Source organism: Pseudoliparis swirei, chromosome 6 (assembly GCF_029220125.1).
Source record: "Pseudoliparis swirei isolate HS2019 ecotype Mariana Trench chromosome 6, NWPU_hadal_v1, whole genome shotgun sequence".
Lineage (NCBI taxonomy): Eukaryota > Metazoa > Chordata > Actinopteri > Perciformes > Liparidae > Pseudoliparis > Pseudoliparis swirei.
In genome coordinates this window covers 23,078,418-23,099,158 of record NC_079393.1, presented here as the reverse complement: position 1 = coordinate 23,099,158, position 20,741 = coordinate 23,078,418, and the positions used below count along the sequence as shown (strand labels likewise).

At 40.6% G+C, this 20,741-nt stretch overlaps 1 protein-coding gene across 2 annotated transcripts in view; it reads left to right on the top strand.

Moving 5' to 3' along the window:
- znf423 (zinc finger protein 423) overlaps positions 1 to 20,741 on the top strand; it is a 128,569-nt gene that overhangs the window by 103,237 nt on the left and 4,591 nt on the right. For both annotated transcript variants that reach the window (XM_056417068.1, XM_056417066.1), the window contains exon 20: positions 513 to 628. In XM_056417068.1, the coding sequence (XP_056273043.1) occupies positions 513 to 628 (116 nt within the window). The remainder of the gene's footprint in view (positions 1 to 512; positions 629 to 20,741) is intronic.

Genomic DNA, 20,741 nt, shown 5'->3' with positions numbered 1-20,741 from the left:
CTCTCCTTCTTTCGCGTGCACTCACTCTTTTCCAGGGAGCTATTCATTTGCTTTAGTTGTGCACGTTTGTGGGTTTATCTTCGCCGTCGACTGGGCTGCCGGTTGCCTCCTCCTCCTCGGCTGGTACAGTAGAGAGTGGAGGTGCCGCACCGATCCTGCGGTCTTCTTTGTTCAACTGGATCTTAAGACAGAGCGGTGGGGACTTAATCCTGATCAGTGATGCACTGCCACATGTCCTACAGTCTCTACCCCAACACCCAGAATGATCTTTTACTTACAGACCCAGGTTGACTTTCTAACCATTCAAAGAAGTTCAATGACGATGCAAATCAACAAGCAAACACTGTGGCAGCCAATCCCATGAGAAACGATTGCTCCATCACTTTGAGTTTGACGGCGTATCCGAATGTCTCCAGCAACAGACACGCCAACAACAACTGTGACTCCCAAGCCTTGGCGTGCGGCTCATAGACCCAGTGTAACGTGTCGCCGTCCGTGTGTTCCTCTCCCAGTGTTCGTGCAGGCCAACAAGCTCCAGCAGCACATTTTTGCCGTCCACGGCCAGGAAGACAAGATCTACGACTGTTCCCATTGTCCACAGAAGTTCTTCTTTCAGACAGAACTACAGGTATGTGCATCACTCTGACTCTGTGTTGGCCTTGACCCGACTGTGAGGTGTGTGTGTGTGTGAGAGAGAGATGTCTCCTTTTCTGGCATACATTTGAATAAAGGTTGTGTGCAGGTCACGCTGTAGTCAGTACACTGTGTGTCCAAGGAGACTCACTGGCTCTGGGAACATGTTAATAATATTCTAAATGGAGGCTTTCACCTGTTCCTCAACATGTAGAAACCTTCTCCAGTCCCTCGTCCCACACCTCCCACACCTCCCAGCTACTGTCCATCATTTTACAGAATCCCTCTATGTCCTGTGTATCTGTGTTATTCCCTCCGCCCTCTTTCCGTTCCCCTGTCCCCCTCTTTCCATCTCTCCTCATGAGGTCTGAGCACGGTTCTGGCAAGCCTCATGCCATTAGGGTCCGGACATGTGTGAGTGTGTGTTTGTGTGAAAGAGAAGGGAGGCTATAAGTCACCCAAGAGTAGGTCCTGGGCCAGCTGTGGCCAGGTCTGTGATGATGTAAACCTTCCTGGCCTCCTCCATTTCTTCTCCCCCTCGTCTCTTGTATCCCGTTGGCACCGGACCCGCCACCTGAGAAGTCTGGAGGTCAAACGCCAGCGCCGGTAAAGGTGAAACCTGTGAAGTTTGCTCATGCTGCTGCATTGACCAGAGGCGTTCTGGAGGATTGGGTGGAAGCCGCCAGGTTCTAGAAATGTAATCATTCACGTTGCATTGAAGATAATTTACTAGCACCGTCATTAGCCAAGTACTCAGAGCACCTCCAATCATACTTTGAACATCTTTACATTCTTAATTGTGCTTTAGGGTTGACCCTGCATAGACTCCAGTCTGTGAATACAGCTGTGGTGCACAAGAGGTGCTCATAGGACAGGACTCCTCTGATACGTGCTGCAGGTCACCTGCTTATGTTTATTACCTGTTAGGAATGCTAACCTCACACGTCTGCTCCTAGCCTCCTAGCTCCTAGCTTCCTAGCTATTCCCTTGTGTGTCCTGCTATCAACCCGGCCACTGTGCACGAATGAAACAAAGCCGAGAGAAAATCACATGTCTGACATTCTTTGATAACATTTTCTGGATGAGTTGTGCATGAGAACCGGCAACGGACCTCGGGTTCCTGTCTTCTGAATGATCCATGTTCAGCCGTTCATCAGAGCCCCCTCTAAGACCGCCATCAGTTCCACTGTTGTGTGTGTGTGTGTGTGTGTGTGTGTGTGTGCGCACGTCGGTATCCGTCTCTCAGGCTCACAATCAAGCTCTTGTCTTTCAATGACAATACAATGATTCATAAGTCTGCCTGTACTTAGTATCGGTGATAACACAATGGAACAGTGGAGACATATATCCGGTTATTGATATGAATACAATGTGATATGAAGTTGCATTCAACACACACACACTTTCCTACCACAGCAGCCAGTGATGTCACTGCCTTGTGAATTGTGTATTCACTCCATGCTGTGTTTGATGATCAAGAAAGACCAAAATGTAAGAAGTTACATTATTTGAATTTACAAAACCCTGCCCCCCAGTCACACACACACACACACAAAGTGGCAGTGATGTAGGGCCGGAGGTGGTGGGCATATGGCTGGCCAGTCCATTTAACAGCAGGGTGACTGTTGGACCCTGTCGGTTAATGTCCACACACAGACACCACTCACACCTCCCACACTCCCACTCACCTGCGCACACACACACCTCCACTCCTCTTTAACACAACACTCCATCCCAGATGACTCCTCTCCTGTTGTCGTACTAGGTCGCAACATCTTTATGAACTGATACATTTTTTTATTGTAATTATCAGTTGGATAGATCTGATAAAAAATGCTTTAACAGATTTTTGTCGGGTGAGTTTAATTCTGTTGTTTTCATTCCAACTAAGTTGAGTTCAGTTAAACTTATCTTCTTCCCTAGCTCCTTGTACGTCTGCACTCCAGCTATATCCATCTTGTTACACTTTGGTCATGGCCCAAGTTTGTGTGTGTGTGTGTTTGTGAGTGTGTGTGTGTGTGTAAACTTGCAGCCCGAGCCCGACCTGCCACAGCTCCATTGCCCCATGGGAGGGCTTCTAAGTGGGCTCGACAGAAAGGCTGACTGGGGGAGATGGAGAGCTCCAACCATGGAGGTTAATGCCACTGCTAGCTGTCATTGTGTGTGTGTGCCACAGAAAGGGGAATGGGTAATTTGTGTGTGTTTTAATGAGGTACCGATGGATGAAGAAGGCCGCTTGGCCAGCGAGAAAAAGGCTTTGGCCTCTTTCAACTCCTTGGAGGGGGCGTATGATATCAAGCTTTCTCTCTCTCTCTCTTTCCCCCCCCCCCCTCTCACACACACACACCCAAGGGTAACTACTGCATGAACACGTCGCTGCATCCTCCTCCCTCCTTCCTCCTTGCGCACTCTCTCTCTCTCTCCCTCTGTCCGTCTCCGCCGCTCGCTCTCCATACAAGCCTGCAGACCTTTGCTTTCTCTCTGCCACTCTCAATTGCTTTCTGTCACCTCTCTGTCCACCTCTGGCACACACTTACCACAACTTCCCCTCTCTCTCCTCCTGTCTTCCTCCGTCTCTCTGACTCCCCCCGTCTGTCCCAAAAGAACCAGCCCCTATGCATATTTTAGCCCCTCTCCTCTCTTCCTCGCTTCTGTGCCTCTCCCCAGTGCCCCATAAATAGTGTAGACGTAAGCTGGTAAATAAGAGATGTTTTGGTGTGTGTGTGGGTGTGGGTGTGTGAATAAGAAATGCCGAGGCCCTGATCGGTGAGGTCCTTCTGGATATCTCTCTCTCTTTACTCCCAGACTCCCATACACACAGGACTTATGACTTTCCCCATTCTCTCTGTTTTGATATTCCTTTTCTCGATTGGCCTGACTGTCCAAACTGCTTTTGTATCGATGATTTTTTTAAATGTCAGTTTTTGCCACCACCAGCAAGCAATTATTTTTGCGTTCATACACTATTTTGTAGTACAGTCAAGAGTCTAACCAGTACCCACATATCTTTGCCGTGTACTTTCTCCTGTTCTGGTCTCTGGAGCCTGTGCGTCCCTCTGGTTGAAGTGCACCTCGCCTGAAGCTGTCATCCAGCTGCACATCAGCTCTGACTCCCATGTTGGGCCCTGACAGACGTCTTGATCTTCACCTTCGTTTTCGGCCTCCAGGGGGTGCTGCACTGCAGCTTCTGCCCTCAATTCCTCCTCTGCGCCCTCGCTCCATCCGTCACTCTTCAGCACTCCTCCCAAATCATCCCCTTTTTGTGGTCCCCTGCCTGTTGTGCGACAACATTTCCTTTAGCACTCGTGATTATTTAAACACCGCTGGATTGGTGGACTGCTGGTCAGATGTTTAGATGGACGGGTGTGGGGGACCCTTTCGTTTTGTTTGTGTTGATTTCCTCCGCCGAATCTTCCGCCGTTCCCCGTGTCCCAGCGGTTTCGAATATTTGAGCGTCGTGCACTCGCACAACCACAGAGACGAGCAGGGTTCTGTTCCCTCGGAGACGCATTTAAAAGAGCTTGTAGTGTACACAACAGGATGGATGGAAAACTGGGAAAGGAAGAACAGGACGGGCAGATCAACAGACTGACACGCAGGACTGTGAACTGCATTTCATTCAGCTCAGCTGGAGCGACTATATCAGTGGCATGTTACTAATTTGCATGCAACCAGTGCGGAGCATCTTCTCAGCTGTTAGTGTGTGTTTCCTGTACCTCCAAGAGGAAACGAATGTTTCAAGTTTTCCCTTCAGAGCCAAAGTAATGAATACAATCTTTATTTTGGTAGTTAATGCACAGCAGAGAATAGCTTGGCAGACTGATTAACACCTGCGGTTGAGATCAGGGCAGAGTGCGTGTGTGTGTGCGTGTGTGTGTGTAGCAGTCTGTCTGTCTGAATAATGTTGTCTTTGTCTGAATCTCACTGACTCCCTCTAACTAAATTATGGAAAAGTGTGTATGTGGCTGAACTGGCAATGTGTGTGTGTGTGTGTGTGTGTGCTCCAATGTCTCCGAATGTTGCTGTCAGTTGTGAGTGTTGTGTCGAGCCTTAGTGTGTACTCTGATCCGTGGTGTGTGTGTGTGAATTTGATCCGTAGATCCCTGTGGCGTTCCAGGGGAGCGTACTCCGCTGCTCACTGGGAGACTCTGTGTTATTAGAATGGGGACCTGGGACACACACACACACACACTCTCACACACACTCACGCACAGACACAAACTCTTGCTTTCCCGAATCCCTGGGCTTGAAGGTTTGCAGCAGGGGAAGGAGAGGCGGCAACAAAAGAGATTCAAAGAGTGGCCAAGAGACAAAGCCTCACCCGATTCAACAACGACATCTACTTCTACCAAAGTACCACAGTACGGCTACTTCCAGTTTTTGTCTCTCGACCTATTTTACAGATCGTTATCGAAACAACAATCATTTCTGAAGTGGAACTAAAAACTAGAGGATAAGCAATGCAACCAACTGAAGAATAGTGTGTCATTAAATATAAGCGTCCGACTTGACTCCCTCCGACCACCTGAGGACATTTTGCATACAAATCGTGTGCGCGGCTGTTCACACTGCAGAGGTTTTCGTCGTTTCATTTTGCTCCACACTGTGAATGCAAAGCTCACTCTATTCATGGCGGATTTAAACAGAGGAAAGAAAATCTCAATGTGGGAGCAGAGTTAATCATCTGGAAAGATTGTCTTTGCATGCAGGCGTGTACACGTGGCACACGCAGGAGTGGTTCTCAGGGAGGGAGGATAAAGAGAAAAAAAACATGATACAGAATCAGTCGAAATAAGTTATTTAGTTATTTATGAGGCAAAGAGACAAAGACGGGCAGAGCGAGGTAAACAGGTCGGGATGGATACAAAGAAATAACACTGAGCACCTAGAGGGTTCCCAACAGCTTGGACCATGTTCCTGTTATTTGGTGTGTGTGTGTGACAGGTGAACAGAGGCGATGTGTCACAGAACAGGACAGACTCTGCGTGGCGCGTTGTTCCATCAGCTCTGCCAAAACACACTCGTACAGATACGTACGCGGCACAAACCCAGAAACACGCGACATGTCATCACACCAGCAGCTGGAGGAGCCCAAACCCCTCCGCGGTTGTTTGGCTCCGTATGATAATGCACGTCGGCCTCTCTGTGTCAACAATTGGTTTGTTCACGTTTATACTTCTCCTCTGTCCTGTCTGATCGGTTTATCTCGCTCTGTTTGCACATCTGGGTAAAATTAATTCTCGCTCGAGGGCTCCATTTCATTTCTGACTTTGAGGCACATCATTAGAAACATACCACGTCTTAGTTAGAAACGTCTATGAATGCATATATGTGTTAGTATACATTTGTGTACAGTTAAAGCACAATAATCAGTATAATACTCATATAAAGGTAATTTTATATTATGGTGTTTCATATTTTGCCTTAACGATTGATTATTAGAATATAGTGAAAGCTATCAATAAGCCTTTTCTCAGGGCCCAAGTAGACATACGTTTCTCTGTTTATGGCTTCACCTAAAAATACAAAGAAAATATTTAAAGAAAATAAACGTACCACTGTGAAGTAGAAGTGTATCGATCTTGCAATAAATGCTGCTTAGACTATATTGTAATAACCAGGCATATCCGTGCACACACACACACACACTGCACTGCGTCTCTGCTTGTCCTCTCTGGATTCTTCCCCTTTAATTCCTCCCTTCACTCCACATATCTAGCCAACCCGTCTTCTTCCTCCACTCGTCCGTCTTCATGTCGATGCTCTCTCTGTTTTCCATTCTGCCGGTTTCAGGGTGCATTGTCATCCCCAAAAAAAGAAAAAGATGCTTGCCCTCTCGGGACTGGTATTGGGCGTGTGCAGTAATATGACAGTGACACGGAAAGCCGGCACGCTCTGCTGAACCGTGAGCTTGTGTGTGTGTGTGTGTGTGTTGGCTGGATCATGTCTGTGCATCTATTTGTACATCTGTAACCTTTAAATGTATTTTTCATTTCTGTCTGCCTGACATTTTGCATTGTGTTCTTGCCTCCTTACACGCAAATACCATATGCCTGAATTATTAAGAATGTGCTTTGTGATGCTTGTAGATATGTTCGTCTGTCTCGTCACCCATGTCCGCTGGCTGTGTGTGTGTGCGCTTCCTGCTGTGTATTTTGAGTTGTGTTTACTGGTCCAAACCTGGCTGTTTGGGCCAGGAGCAACAGGAGTGGGGAAGTCCCCTGGGAGAAAAGAAAGGGAGGGAGCCTTCCACACAGGAAATGGTCAGAGAGGTCACCCTGTGTGCGGTGACCGAGGAGAGTCGGATAATTGTGACTTGGCTGGAAAGAGAAGGGGATGAAATAAGTTTTGGATGGACCATTTGAAAGTATGGCATAATGTTAGAGACAATAGGAAGAAGAGCGACAGAGGGATGGTGAGGGCAGGAGGTGCGTTTATTTTTATTTATGATCTGCTCCCGAAGCAGCATCCTGATCAGGAAGGGCTAAAGACTAGTCAGGGAGCAGAGGAAGAGGGATAAGACAGTCCATCTGCTAGTCCCAGACACACACACAAACACACACATACACACACACAGACATAGCCACACTCATTCTGCTGGAAGAGTGTCAACTCTGAGCTATAAATACTCTGAACCCAAAGAAGACCTCAAGGCGACGAAGGTGATTTTTCATTTGGTGTTAAAAACAGCAGTGAAGATAGAGTGCACACACACAAACACACACGCACACGTACACACAGCCTTTGGACTGCTTCCAATTACCCCCACACATGCTCACACACATTTGACACAAATTCACCTACTGACAGACTCGCAAATAGGTAGCACACACACACACACACACACAACCACACACAACCACACAACCACACTCACAGGGCATTTTTCCAACATTATTCCTCTTCATGTGTCTAGATACTTGGCACATCCATTTTTAAAGTGTTGTTGTTTGTGACAGAACAAGCATGAGCACATCCTACATGAGCACATCCTACATGAGCACATCCTACATGAGCACATGCTACATGATCACATGCTACATGAGCACATGTTACATGAACACATGTTACATGAACACATGCTACATGAGCACATGCTACATGAACACATGTTACATGAACACATGTTACATGAACACATGTTACATGAACACATGCTACATGAACACATGTTACATGAACACATGCTACATGAGCACATGCTACATGAACACATGTTACATGAACACATGCTACATGAACACATGTTACATGAACACATGTTACATGAACACATGTTACATGAACACATGTTACATGAACACATGCTACATGAACACATGTTACATGAACACATGCTACATGAACACATGCTACATGATCACATGTTACATGAACATGCTACATGAACACATGTTACATGAACACATGCTACATGAACACATGTTACATGAACACATGCTACATGAACACATGTTACATGAACACATGCTACATGAACACATGTTACATGAACACATGCTACATGAACACATGCTACATGAACATTACATGAACACATGCTACATGATCACATGTTACATGAACACATGCTACATGATCACATGTTACATGAACACATGCTACATGAGCACATGCTACATGAACACATGCTACATGAGCACATGTTACATGAACACATGTTACATGAACACATGTTACATGAACACATGTTACATGAACACATGCTACATGAGCACATGCTACATGAACACATGTTACATGAACACATGCTACATGAACACATGCTACATGATCACATGCTACATGAACACATGTTACATGAACACATGCTACATGAACACATGCTACATGAGCACATGTTACATGAACACATGCTACATGAACACATGTTACATGAACACATGCTACATGAACACATGCTACATGATCACATGCTACATGAGCACATGTTACATGAGCACATGCTACATGATCACATGCTACATGAGCACATGCTACATGAACACATGCTACATGAGCACATGTTACATGATCACATGCTACATGAACACATGCTACATGAACACATGTTACATGAACACATGCTACATGATCACATGTTACATGATCACATGATCACATGCTACATGAACACATGTTACATGAACACATGCTACATGAACACATGCTACATGAGCACATGTTACATGAACACATGTTACATGAACACATGCTACATGATCACATGTTACATGAACACATGCTACATGATCACATGTTACATGAACACATGTTACATGAACACATGTTACATGAACACATGTTACATGAACACATGCTACATGAGCACATGTTACATGAACACATGTTACATGAACACATGTTACATGAACACATGCTACATGATCACATGCTACATGATCACATGTTACATGAACACATGCTACATGATCACATGTTACATGAGCACATGTTACATGAACACATGTTACATGAGCACATGTTACATGAACACATGTTACATGAACACATGCTACATGAACACATGCTACATGAACACATGCTACATGAACACATGTTACATGAACACATGTTACATGAACACATGCTACATGATCACATGTTACATGAGCACATGTTACATGAGCACATGTTACATGAACAGATGTTACATGAGCACATGTTACATGAAGACATGCTACATGAACACATGTTACATGAACACATGCTACATGAACACATGTTACATGAACACATGTTACATGAACACATGTTACATGAACACATGCTACATGATCACATGCTACATGAACACATGTTACATGAACACATGCTACATGTTACAACATGAACACATGCTACATGATCACATGTTAACATGAACACACGACATGTTAACATGAACACATGCTACATGAACACATGTTACATGAACACATGTTACATGAACACATGCTACATGATCACATGTTACATGAACACATGTTACATGAACACATGCTACATGATCACATGTTACATGAGCACATGTTAACATGAACACATGCTACATGAACATGAACATGTACATGAACACATGCTACATGAACACATGTTACATGAACACATGCTACATGAACACATGTACATGAACACATGCTACATGAACACACATGATACATGTTACATGAACACATGTTAACATGAACACATGCTACATGATCACATGTTACATGAACACATGCTACATGAACACATGTTAACATGAACACATGTTACATGAACACATGTACATGACACATGTTAACATGAACACATGCTACATGAACATGCACATGTTACATGAACACATGTTAACATGAACACATGTTACATGAACACATGCTACATGATCACATGTTACATGAACACATGTTACATGAACACATGCTACATGAACACACGCTCACATGTTAACATGAACACATGCTTACATGAACACATGTTACATGAACACATGTTACATGAACACATGCTACATGAGCACATGTTACATGAACACATGTTAACATGAACACATGTTACATGACACATGTACATGAACACATGCTACATGACACATGTTACATGAACACATGTTACATGAACACATGTTACATGAACACATGTTAACGTGAACACACGTTCACATGTTACATGAAGACATGCTACATGAACGCATGTTACATGAACACATGTTACATGAACACATGTTACATGAACACATGTTACATGAACACATGTTACATGAACACATGCTACATGATCACATGTTACATGAGCACATGTTACATGAGCACATGTTACATGAACAGATGTTACATGAGCACATGTTACATGAAGACATGCTACATGAACATGTACATGATCACATGTTACATGAACACATGTTACATGAACACATGAACATACACATGCTACATGAACACATGTTACATGAACACATGCTACATGAACACATGCTACATGATCACATGTTACATGAACACATGTTACATGAACACATGTTACATGATCACATGCTACATGAACACATGCTACATGAACACATGTTACATGAACACATGCTACATGAACACATGTTAACATGAACACATGTTACATGTTCACATGTTACATGAACACATGCTACATGAACACATGTTACATGAACACATGTTACATGAACACATGTTAACATGAACACATGTACACATGTTACATGAACACATGTTCACATGTACACATGTTAACATGAACACACGTACACATGTTAACATGAACACACGTTCACATGTTAACATGAACACACGTACACATGTTAACATGAACACACGTTCACATGTTCACATGTTAACATGAACACATGTACATGATCACATGTTACATGAGCACATGTTACATGAACACATGTTACATGAACACATGTTACATGATCACATGTTACATGTACACATGTTAACATGAACACATGTTACATGATCACATGCATGACACATGTTAACATGAACACATGTTACATGAACACATGTTACATGATCACATGCTACATGATCACATGTTACATGAACACATGTTACATGATCACATGCTACATGAACACATGCTACATGAACACATGTTACATGAACACATGCTACATGAACACATGCTACATGATCACATGTTACATGAGCACATGTTACATGATCACATGTTACATGATCACATGTTACATGAACACATGTTACATGAACACATGTTACATGAACACATGTTACATGAACACATGTTACATGAACATGAACACATGTTACATGAACACATGTTACATGATCACATGTTACATGAACACATGTTACATGAACACATGTTACATGAACACATGTTACATGAACACATGCTACATGATCACATGTTACATGAACACATGTTACATGAGCACATGCTACATGTACACATGTTAACATGAACACACGTACACATGTTAACATGAACACACGTTCACATGTTCACATGTTAACATGAACACATGTTACATGAACACATGTTACATGATCACATGTTACATGAACACATGTTACATGAACACATGTTACATGAACACATGTTACGTACACATGTTAACATGAACACACGTTCACATGTTAACATGAACACATGCTACATGAGCACATGTTACATGAGCACATGTTACATGATCACATGTTACATGATCACATGCTACATGATCACATGTTACATGAGCACATGTTACATGAGCACATGTTACATGAGCACATGCTACATGATCACATGTTACATGAGCACATGTTACATGATCATGCACACATGTTAACATGAACACATGTTCACATGTTAACATGAACACATGCTACATGAACACATGTTACATGAACACATGTTACATGAACACATGCTACATGATCACATGTTACACGTTCACATGTTAACATGAACACACGTTCACATGTTAACATGAACACATGTTCACATGTTAACATGTTACATGAACACATGTTACATGACACATGTACATGAACACATGTTACATGACACATGTTACATGAACACATGTTAACATGAACACATGTTACATGAACATGAACACATGTTACATGAACACATGTTACATGAACACATGTTAACATGAACACATGAACATGAGCACATGTTACATGAACACATGCTACATGAACACATGTTACATGAACACATGTTACATGAACACATGTTACATGAACACATGTTACATGAACACATGTTACATGAGCACATGTTACATGAGAACATGCTACATGAACACATGTTAACATGAACACATGTTCACATGATCACATGCTACATGAACACATGTTACATGTACACATGTTAACATGAACACACGTTCACATGTTCACATGTTAACATGAACACACGTACACATGTTAACATGAACACACGTACACATGTTAACATGAACACACGTTCACATGTTCACATGTTAACATGAACACACGTACATGTTCACATGTTAACATGAACACACGTACATGTTAACATGAACACATGTTAACATGAACACACGTTCACATGTTCACATGTTAACATGAACACATGCTACATGACACATGTACATGAACACATGTTACATGAACACATGTTACATGAACACATGTTACATGAACACATGTTACATGAACACATGTACATGAACACATGAACATGAACACATGTTAACATGAACACATGCTACATGAACACATGTTACATGAACACATGTTACATGAACACATGTTAACATGAACACATGCTACATGTTCACATGTTACATGACATGTTAACATGAACACATGTACACATGTTAACATGAACACACGTTCACATGTTCACATGTTAACATGAACACACGTACACATGTTAACATGAACACACGTTCACATGTTCACATGTTAACATGAACACATGTTCACATGTACAAGTGTTCACATTCACACGTACATGTTAACATGAACACATGTACACATGTTAACATGAACACACGTACACATGTTAACATGAACACACGTTCACATGTTCACATGTTAACATGAACACATGTTACATGATCACATGTTACATGAACACATGTTACATGAACACATGTTACATGATCACATGCTACATGAACACATGCTACATGAACACATGTTACATGAACACACGTACATGTTAACATGAACATGACATGTTACATGAACACATGTTACATGAACACATGTTACATGAACACACGCATTACATGTACACATGTTAACATGAACACATGTACATGTTCACATGTTACATGAACACATGCTACATCACATGTTACATGAACACATGTTACATGAACACATGTTACATGAACACATGTTACATGAACACATGTTACATGAACACATGTTACATGAACACATGTTACATGAACATGTTACATGAACACATGTTACATGAACACATGCTACATGACACATGTTAACATGAACACATGCTACATGAACACATGTTACGAACATGTTACATGAACACATGTTAACATGAACACATGTTACATGAACACATGTTATATGAACACACGTTCACATGTTCACATGTTAACATGAACACACGTACACATGTTAACATGTTCACATGAACACGTACATGTTAACATGAACACATGTACATGTGAACATGAACACATGCTACATGAACACATGCTACACGTACACATGTTAACATGAACACACGTTCACATGTTAACATGAACACATGTACATGAACACATGTTACACATGTTAACATGAACACACGTTCACATGTTCACATGTTAACATGAACACATGTTCATGAACACATGTTCACATGTTAACATGAACACACGTACATGTTAACATGAACACATGTACACATGTTAACATGAACACACGTACACATGTTAACATGAACACACGTTCACATGTTCACATGTTAACATGAACACACGTACACATGTTAACATGAACACATGTTAACATGAACACACGTACACATGTTAACATGAACACATGTTCACATGAACATGCTACATGAACACATGTTACATGAACACATGCTACATGAACACATGTTACATGAACACATGTTAACATGAACACATGTTACATGAACACATGCTACATGATCACATGTTACATGAACACACGTACATGTTAACATGAACATGCTACATGCATACACATGTTACATGAACACATGTTACATGAACACATGTACATGAACACATGTTACATGAACACATGTTACATGAACACATGTTACATGAACACATGTTAACATGAACACATGCTACATGAACACATGTTCATGTACACATGTTAACATGAACACACGTACATGTTAACATGAACACACGTACACATGTTAACATGAACACACGTACACATGTTAACATGAACACACGTTCACATGTTCACATGTTAACATGAACACACGTACATGTTAACATGAACACACGTACACATGTTAACATGAACACACGTACACATGTTAACATGAACACACGTTCACATGTTAACATGAACATGTACACATGTTAACATGAACACACGTTCACATGTTCACATGTTAACATGAACACACGTACATGTTAACACATGCTACATGAACACATGTTAACATGAACACATGCTACATGAACACATGCTACATGATCACATGCTACATGAGCACATGTTACATGAGCACATGTTACATGAACACATGTTACATGAACACATGTTACATGATCACATGTTACATGAACACATGTTACATGAACACAACACATGTTAACATGAACACACGTTCACATGTTCACATGTTAACATGAACACATGTACATGAACACATGTTACATGATCACATGTTAACATGAACACATGTTAACATGAACACACGTTCACATGTTCACATGTTAACATGAACACACGTACACATGTTAACATGAACACATGTTAACATGAACACATGTTCACATGTTCACATGTTAACATGTACACATGTTAACATGAACACACGTACACATGTTAACATGAACACACGTTCACATGTTAACATGAACACACGTACACATGTTAACATGAACACACGTACACATGTTAACATGTTCACATGTTAACATGAACACACGTTCACATGTTCACATGTTAACATGAACACACGTTCACATGTTCACATGTTAACATGAACACATGTTACATGAACACATGTTACATGAACACATGTTACATGAACACATGTTACATGAACACACGTACATGAACACATGTACACATGTTAACATGAACACATGTACACATGTTAACATGAACACACGTACACATGTTAACATGAACACACGTTCACATGTTCACATGTTAACATGAACACATGTTCACATGTTCACATGTTAACATGTTCACATGTTAACATGAACACACGTTCACATGTTCACATGTTAACATGAACACACGTACATGTTAACATGAACACATGTACACATGTTAACATGAACACACGTTCACATGTTCACATGTTAACATGAACACACGTACACATGTTAACATGAACACATGTTAACATGAACACACGTACACATGTTAACATGAACACACGTTCACATGTTCACATGTTAACATGAACACATGTTCACATGTTCACATGTTAACATGAACACATGTTCACATGTACACATGTTACATGAACACATGTTACATGAACACATGTTAACATGAACACATGCTACATGAGCACATGTTACATGAACACATGTTACATGATCACATGTTAACATGAACACATCGCACATGTTACATGATCACATGTTACATGAGCACATGTTACATGAACGCATGTTACATGAGCGCATGTTACATGAACGCATGTTACATGAGCACATGCTACATGATCACATGTTACATGAACACATGCTACATGAACACATGTTACATGAACACATGTTACATGAACACATGCTACATGATCACATGTTACATGAGCACATGTTACATGAACACATGCTACATGATCACATGTTACATGAGCACATGTTACATGATCACATGTTACATGATCACATGTTACATGAACACATGTTACATGAACACATGTTACATGAACACATGCTACATGAACACATGTTACATGAACACATGCTACATGAACACATGCTACATGAACACATGTTACATGAACACATGTTACATGAACACATGCTACATGAACACATGCTACATGAACACATGTTACATGAACACATGCTACATGAGCACATGCTACATGAACACATGCTACATGAACATGAACACATGTTACATGAACACATGCTACATGATCACATGCTACATGAGCACATGTTACATGAGCACATGCTACATGATCACATGTTACATGAACACATGCTACATGATCACATGCTACATGAACACATGTTACATGAACACATGCTACATGAGCACATGTTACATGAACACATGCTACATGAACACATGTTACATGAACACATGCTACATGAACACATGTTACATGAACACATGCTACATGAACACATGCTACATGAACACATGTTACATGAACACATGTTACATGAACACATGCTACATGAACACATGTTACATGAACACATGTTACATGATCACATGTTACATGAGCACATGTTACATGAACGCATGTTACATGAGCGCATGTTACATGAACACATGTTACATGAACACATGTTACATGAACACATGTTACATGATCACATGTTACATGAACACATGTTACATGAACACATGTTACATGAACACATGCTACATGAACACATGTTACATGAACACATGTTACATGAACACATGTTACATGAACACATGTTACATGAGCACATGTTACATGAACACATGTTACATGAGCACATGTTACATGAAGACATGCTACATGAACACATGTTCACATGTTACATGAACACATGCACATGTTACATGAACACATGTTACATGAACACATGTTCACATGTTCACATGTTAACATGAACACATGTTACATGAGCACATGTACATGAACACATGTTACATGAGCACATGTTACATGAACACATGTTACATGAACACATGTTACATGAACACATGCTACATGATCACATGTTACATGAACACATGCTACATGAACACATGTTACATGAACACATGCTACATGAACACATGTTACATGAACACATGCTACATGAGCACATGCTACATGAACACATGTTAACATGAACACATGTTACATGAACACATGTTACATGAACACATGCTACATGAACACATGCTACATGAACACATGCTACATGAACACATGTTACATGAACACATGCTACATGAACACATGCTACATGATCACATGTTACATGAACACATGTTACATGAACACATGTTACATGGACACATGCTACATGAACACATGCTACATGAACATGTACATGAACACATGCTACATGACACATGCTACATGAACACATGTACATGTTCACATGCTACATGTTCACATGTTAACATGAACACATGCTACATGAACACATGTTACATGAACACATGCTACATGAACACATGTTACATGAACACATGTTACATGAACACATGTACATGAACACATGTTAACATGAACACATGCTACATGAACACATGTTACATGAACACATGTTACATGAACACATGCTACATGAACACATGTTACATGAACACATGCTTACATGAACACATGTTAACATGAACACATGCTACATGAACACATGTTAACATGAACACATGTTACATGAACACATGTTACATGAACACATGTTACATGAACACATGTTACATGAACATGTACAACATGTTACATGAACACATGCTACATGATCACATGTTACATGAACACATGCTACATGATCACATGTTACATGAACATCACATGTTAACATGAACACATGACACATGTACATGAACACATGCTACATGAACACATGTTACATGTTACATGAACACATGTTACATGAACACATGTTACATGATCACATGTTACATGAACACATGTTACATGACACATGTTACATGAACACATGTACATGAACACATGCTACATGAACATGACACATGTTACATGAACACATGTTACATGAACACATGTTACATGAACACATGTACATGACACATGTTACATGAACACATGTTACATGAACACATGTTACATGAACACATGTTACATGAACACATGTTACATGAACACATGCTACATGACACATGTTACATGAACATGTTAACATGAACACATGTTACATGAACACATGTTACATGAACACATGTTACATGAACACATGCTACATGAACACATGTTAACATGAACACATGTTACATGATCACATGTTACATGAACACATGTTACATGAACACATGTTACATGCATGCACATGTTACATGAGCGCATGTTACATGAGCGCATGCTACATGATCACATGTTACATGAACACATGTTACATGATCACATGTTACATGAACACATGCTACATGATCACATGTTACATGATCACATGTTACATGACACATGTTACATGAACATGCTACATGAACACATGTTACATGAACACATGTTACATGAACACATGTTACATGAGTACATGCTACATGAACACATGCTGATCACATGTTAACATGAACACATCACATGTTACATGAACACATGTTACATGAACACATGTTACATGTACACATGTTAACGTGAACACACGTACATGTTAACATGAACACACGTTCACATGTTCACATGTTAACATGAACACATGTTCACATGAACACATGTTACATGATCACATGTTACATGAACACATGTTACATGATCACATGTTACATGTACACATGTTAACATGAACACACGTACACATGTTAACGTGAACACATGTTCACATGTTAACATGAACACATGTTACATGATCACATGTTACATGAGCACATGTTACATGATCACATGCTACATGATCACATGTTACATGATCACATGTTACATGAACACATGTTACATGAGCACATGTTACATGAGCACATGTTACATGATCACATGTTACATGATCACATGTTACATGAGCACATGTTACATGAGCACATGTTACATGAACACATGTTACATGAACACATGTTACATGATCACATGTTACATGATCACATGTTACATGATCACATGTTACATGAACACATGTTACATGAACACATGTTACATGAACACATGTTACATGATCACATGCTACATGATCACATGCTACATGATCACATGTTACATGAACACATGTTACATGAACACATGCTACATGAGCACATGCTACATGAACACATGTTACATGAACACATGCTACATGAACACATGCTACATGAACACATGTTACATGAACACATGCTACATGAACACATGTTACATGAACACATGCTACATGAACACATGCTACATGATCACATGTTACATGAGCACATGTTACATGATCACATGTTACATGATCACATGATCACATGTTACATGATCACATGTTACATGAACACATGCTACATGAACACATGTTACATGAGCACATGCTACATGATCACATGTTACATGATCACATGCTACATGATCACATGTTACATGAGCACATGCTACATGAGCACATGCTACATGATCACATGCTACATGATCACATGTTACATGATCACATGCTACATGATCACATGCTACATGATCACATGTTACATGATCACATGCTACATGATCACATGTTACATGATCACATGCTACATGATCACATGTTACATGATCACATGTTACATGAGCGCATGTTACATGAGCGCATGTTACATGAGCGCATGTTACATGAGCGCATGCTACATGAGCGCATGCTACATGATCGCATGTTACATGATCGCATGTTACATGATCGCATGTTACATGAGCGCATGTTACATGAGCGCATGTTACATGATCACATGTTACATGATCACATGTTACATGAACACATGTTACATGAACACATGTTACATGAGCACATGTTACATGAACACATGTTACATGATCACATGTTACATGATCACATGTTACATGAGCACATGTTACATGAGCACATGTTACATGAGCACATGCTACATGAGCACATGCTACATGATCACATGCTACATGATCACATGCTACATGATCACATGCTACATGATCACATGCTACATGATCACATGCTACATGAACACATGCTACATGAACACATGCTACATGATCACATGTTACATGAGCACATGCTACATGATCACATGCTACATGATCACATGCTACATGATCACATGCTACATGAGCACATGCTACATGAGCACATGTTACATGAGCACATGTTACATGAGCACATGTTACATGAGCACATGTTACATGAACACATGCTACATGAACACATGATACATGATCACATGCTACATGAGCACATGCTACATGATCACATGCTACATGAGCACATGCTACATGAGCACATGTTACATGAGCACATGTTACATGAGCACATGCTACATGAACACATGCTACATGAACACATGATACATGATCACATGTTACATGATCACATGTTACATGAACACATGCTACATAAACCGGGTGTTTACTATTGTGTATTCTTGTCTAAGCAAATTCTTTATTGCCATTGTGTGTGCATCCATGTGCCCTTAGCTGCGAGTGTGTGTGTGTGTGTGTGTGTGCGCGTCTGCCGGTTTTGTGCGTGGGTT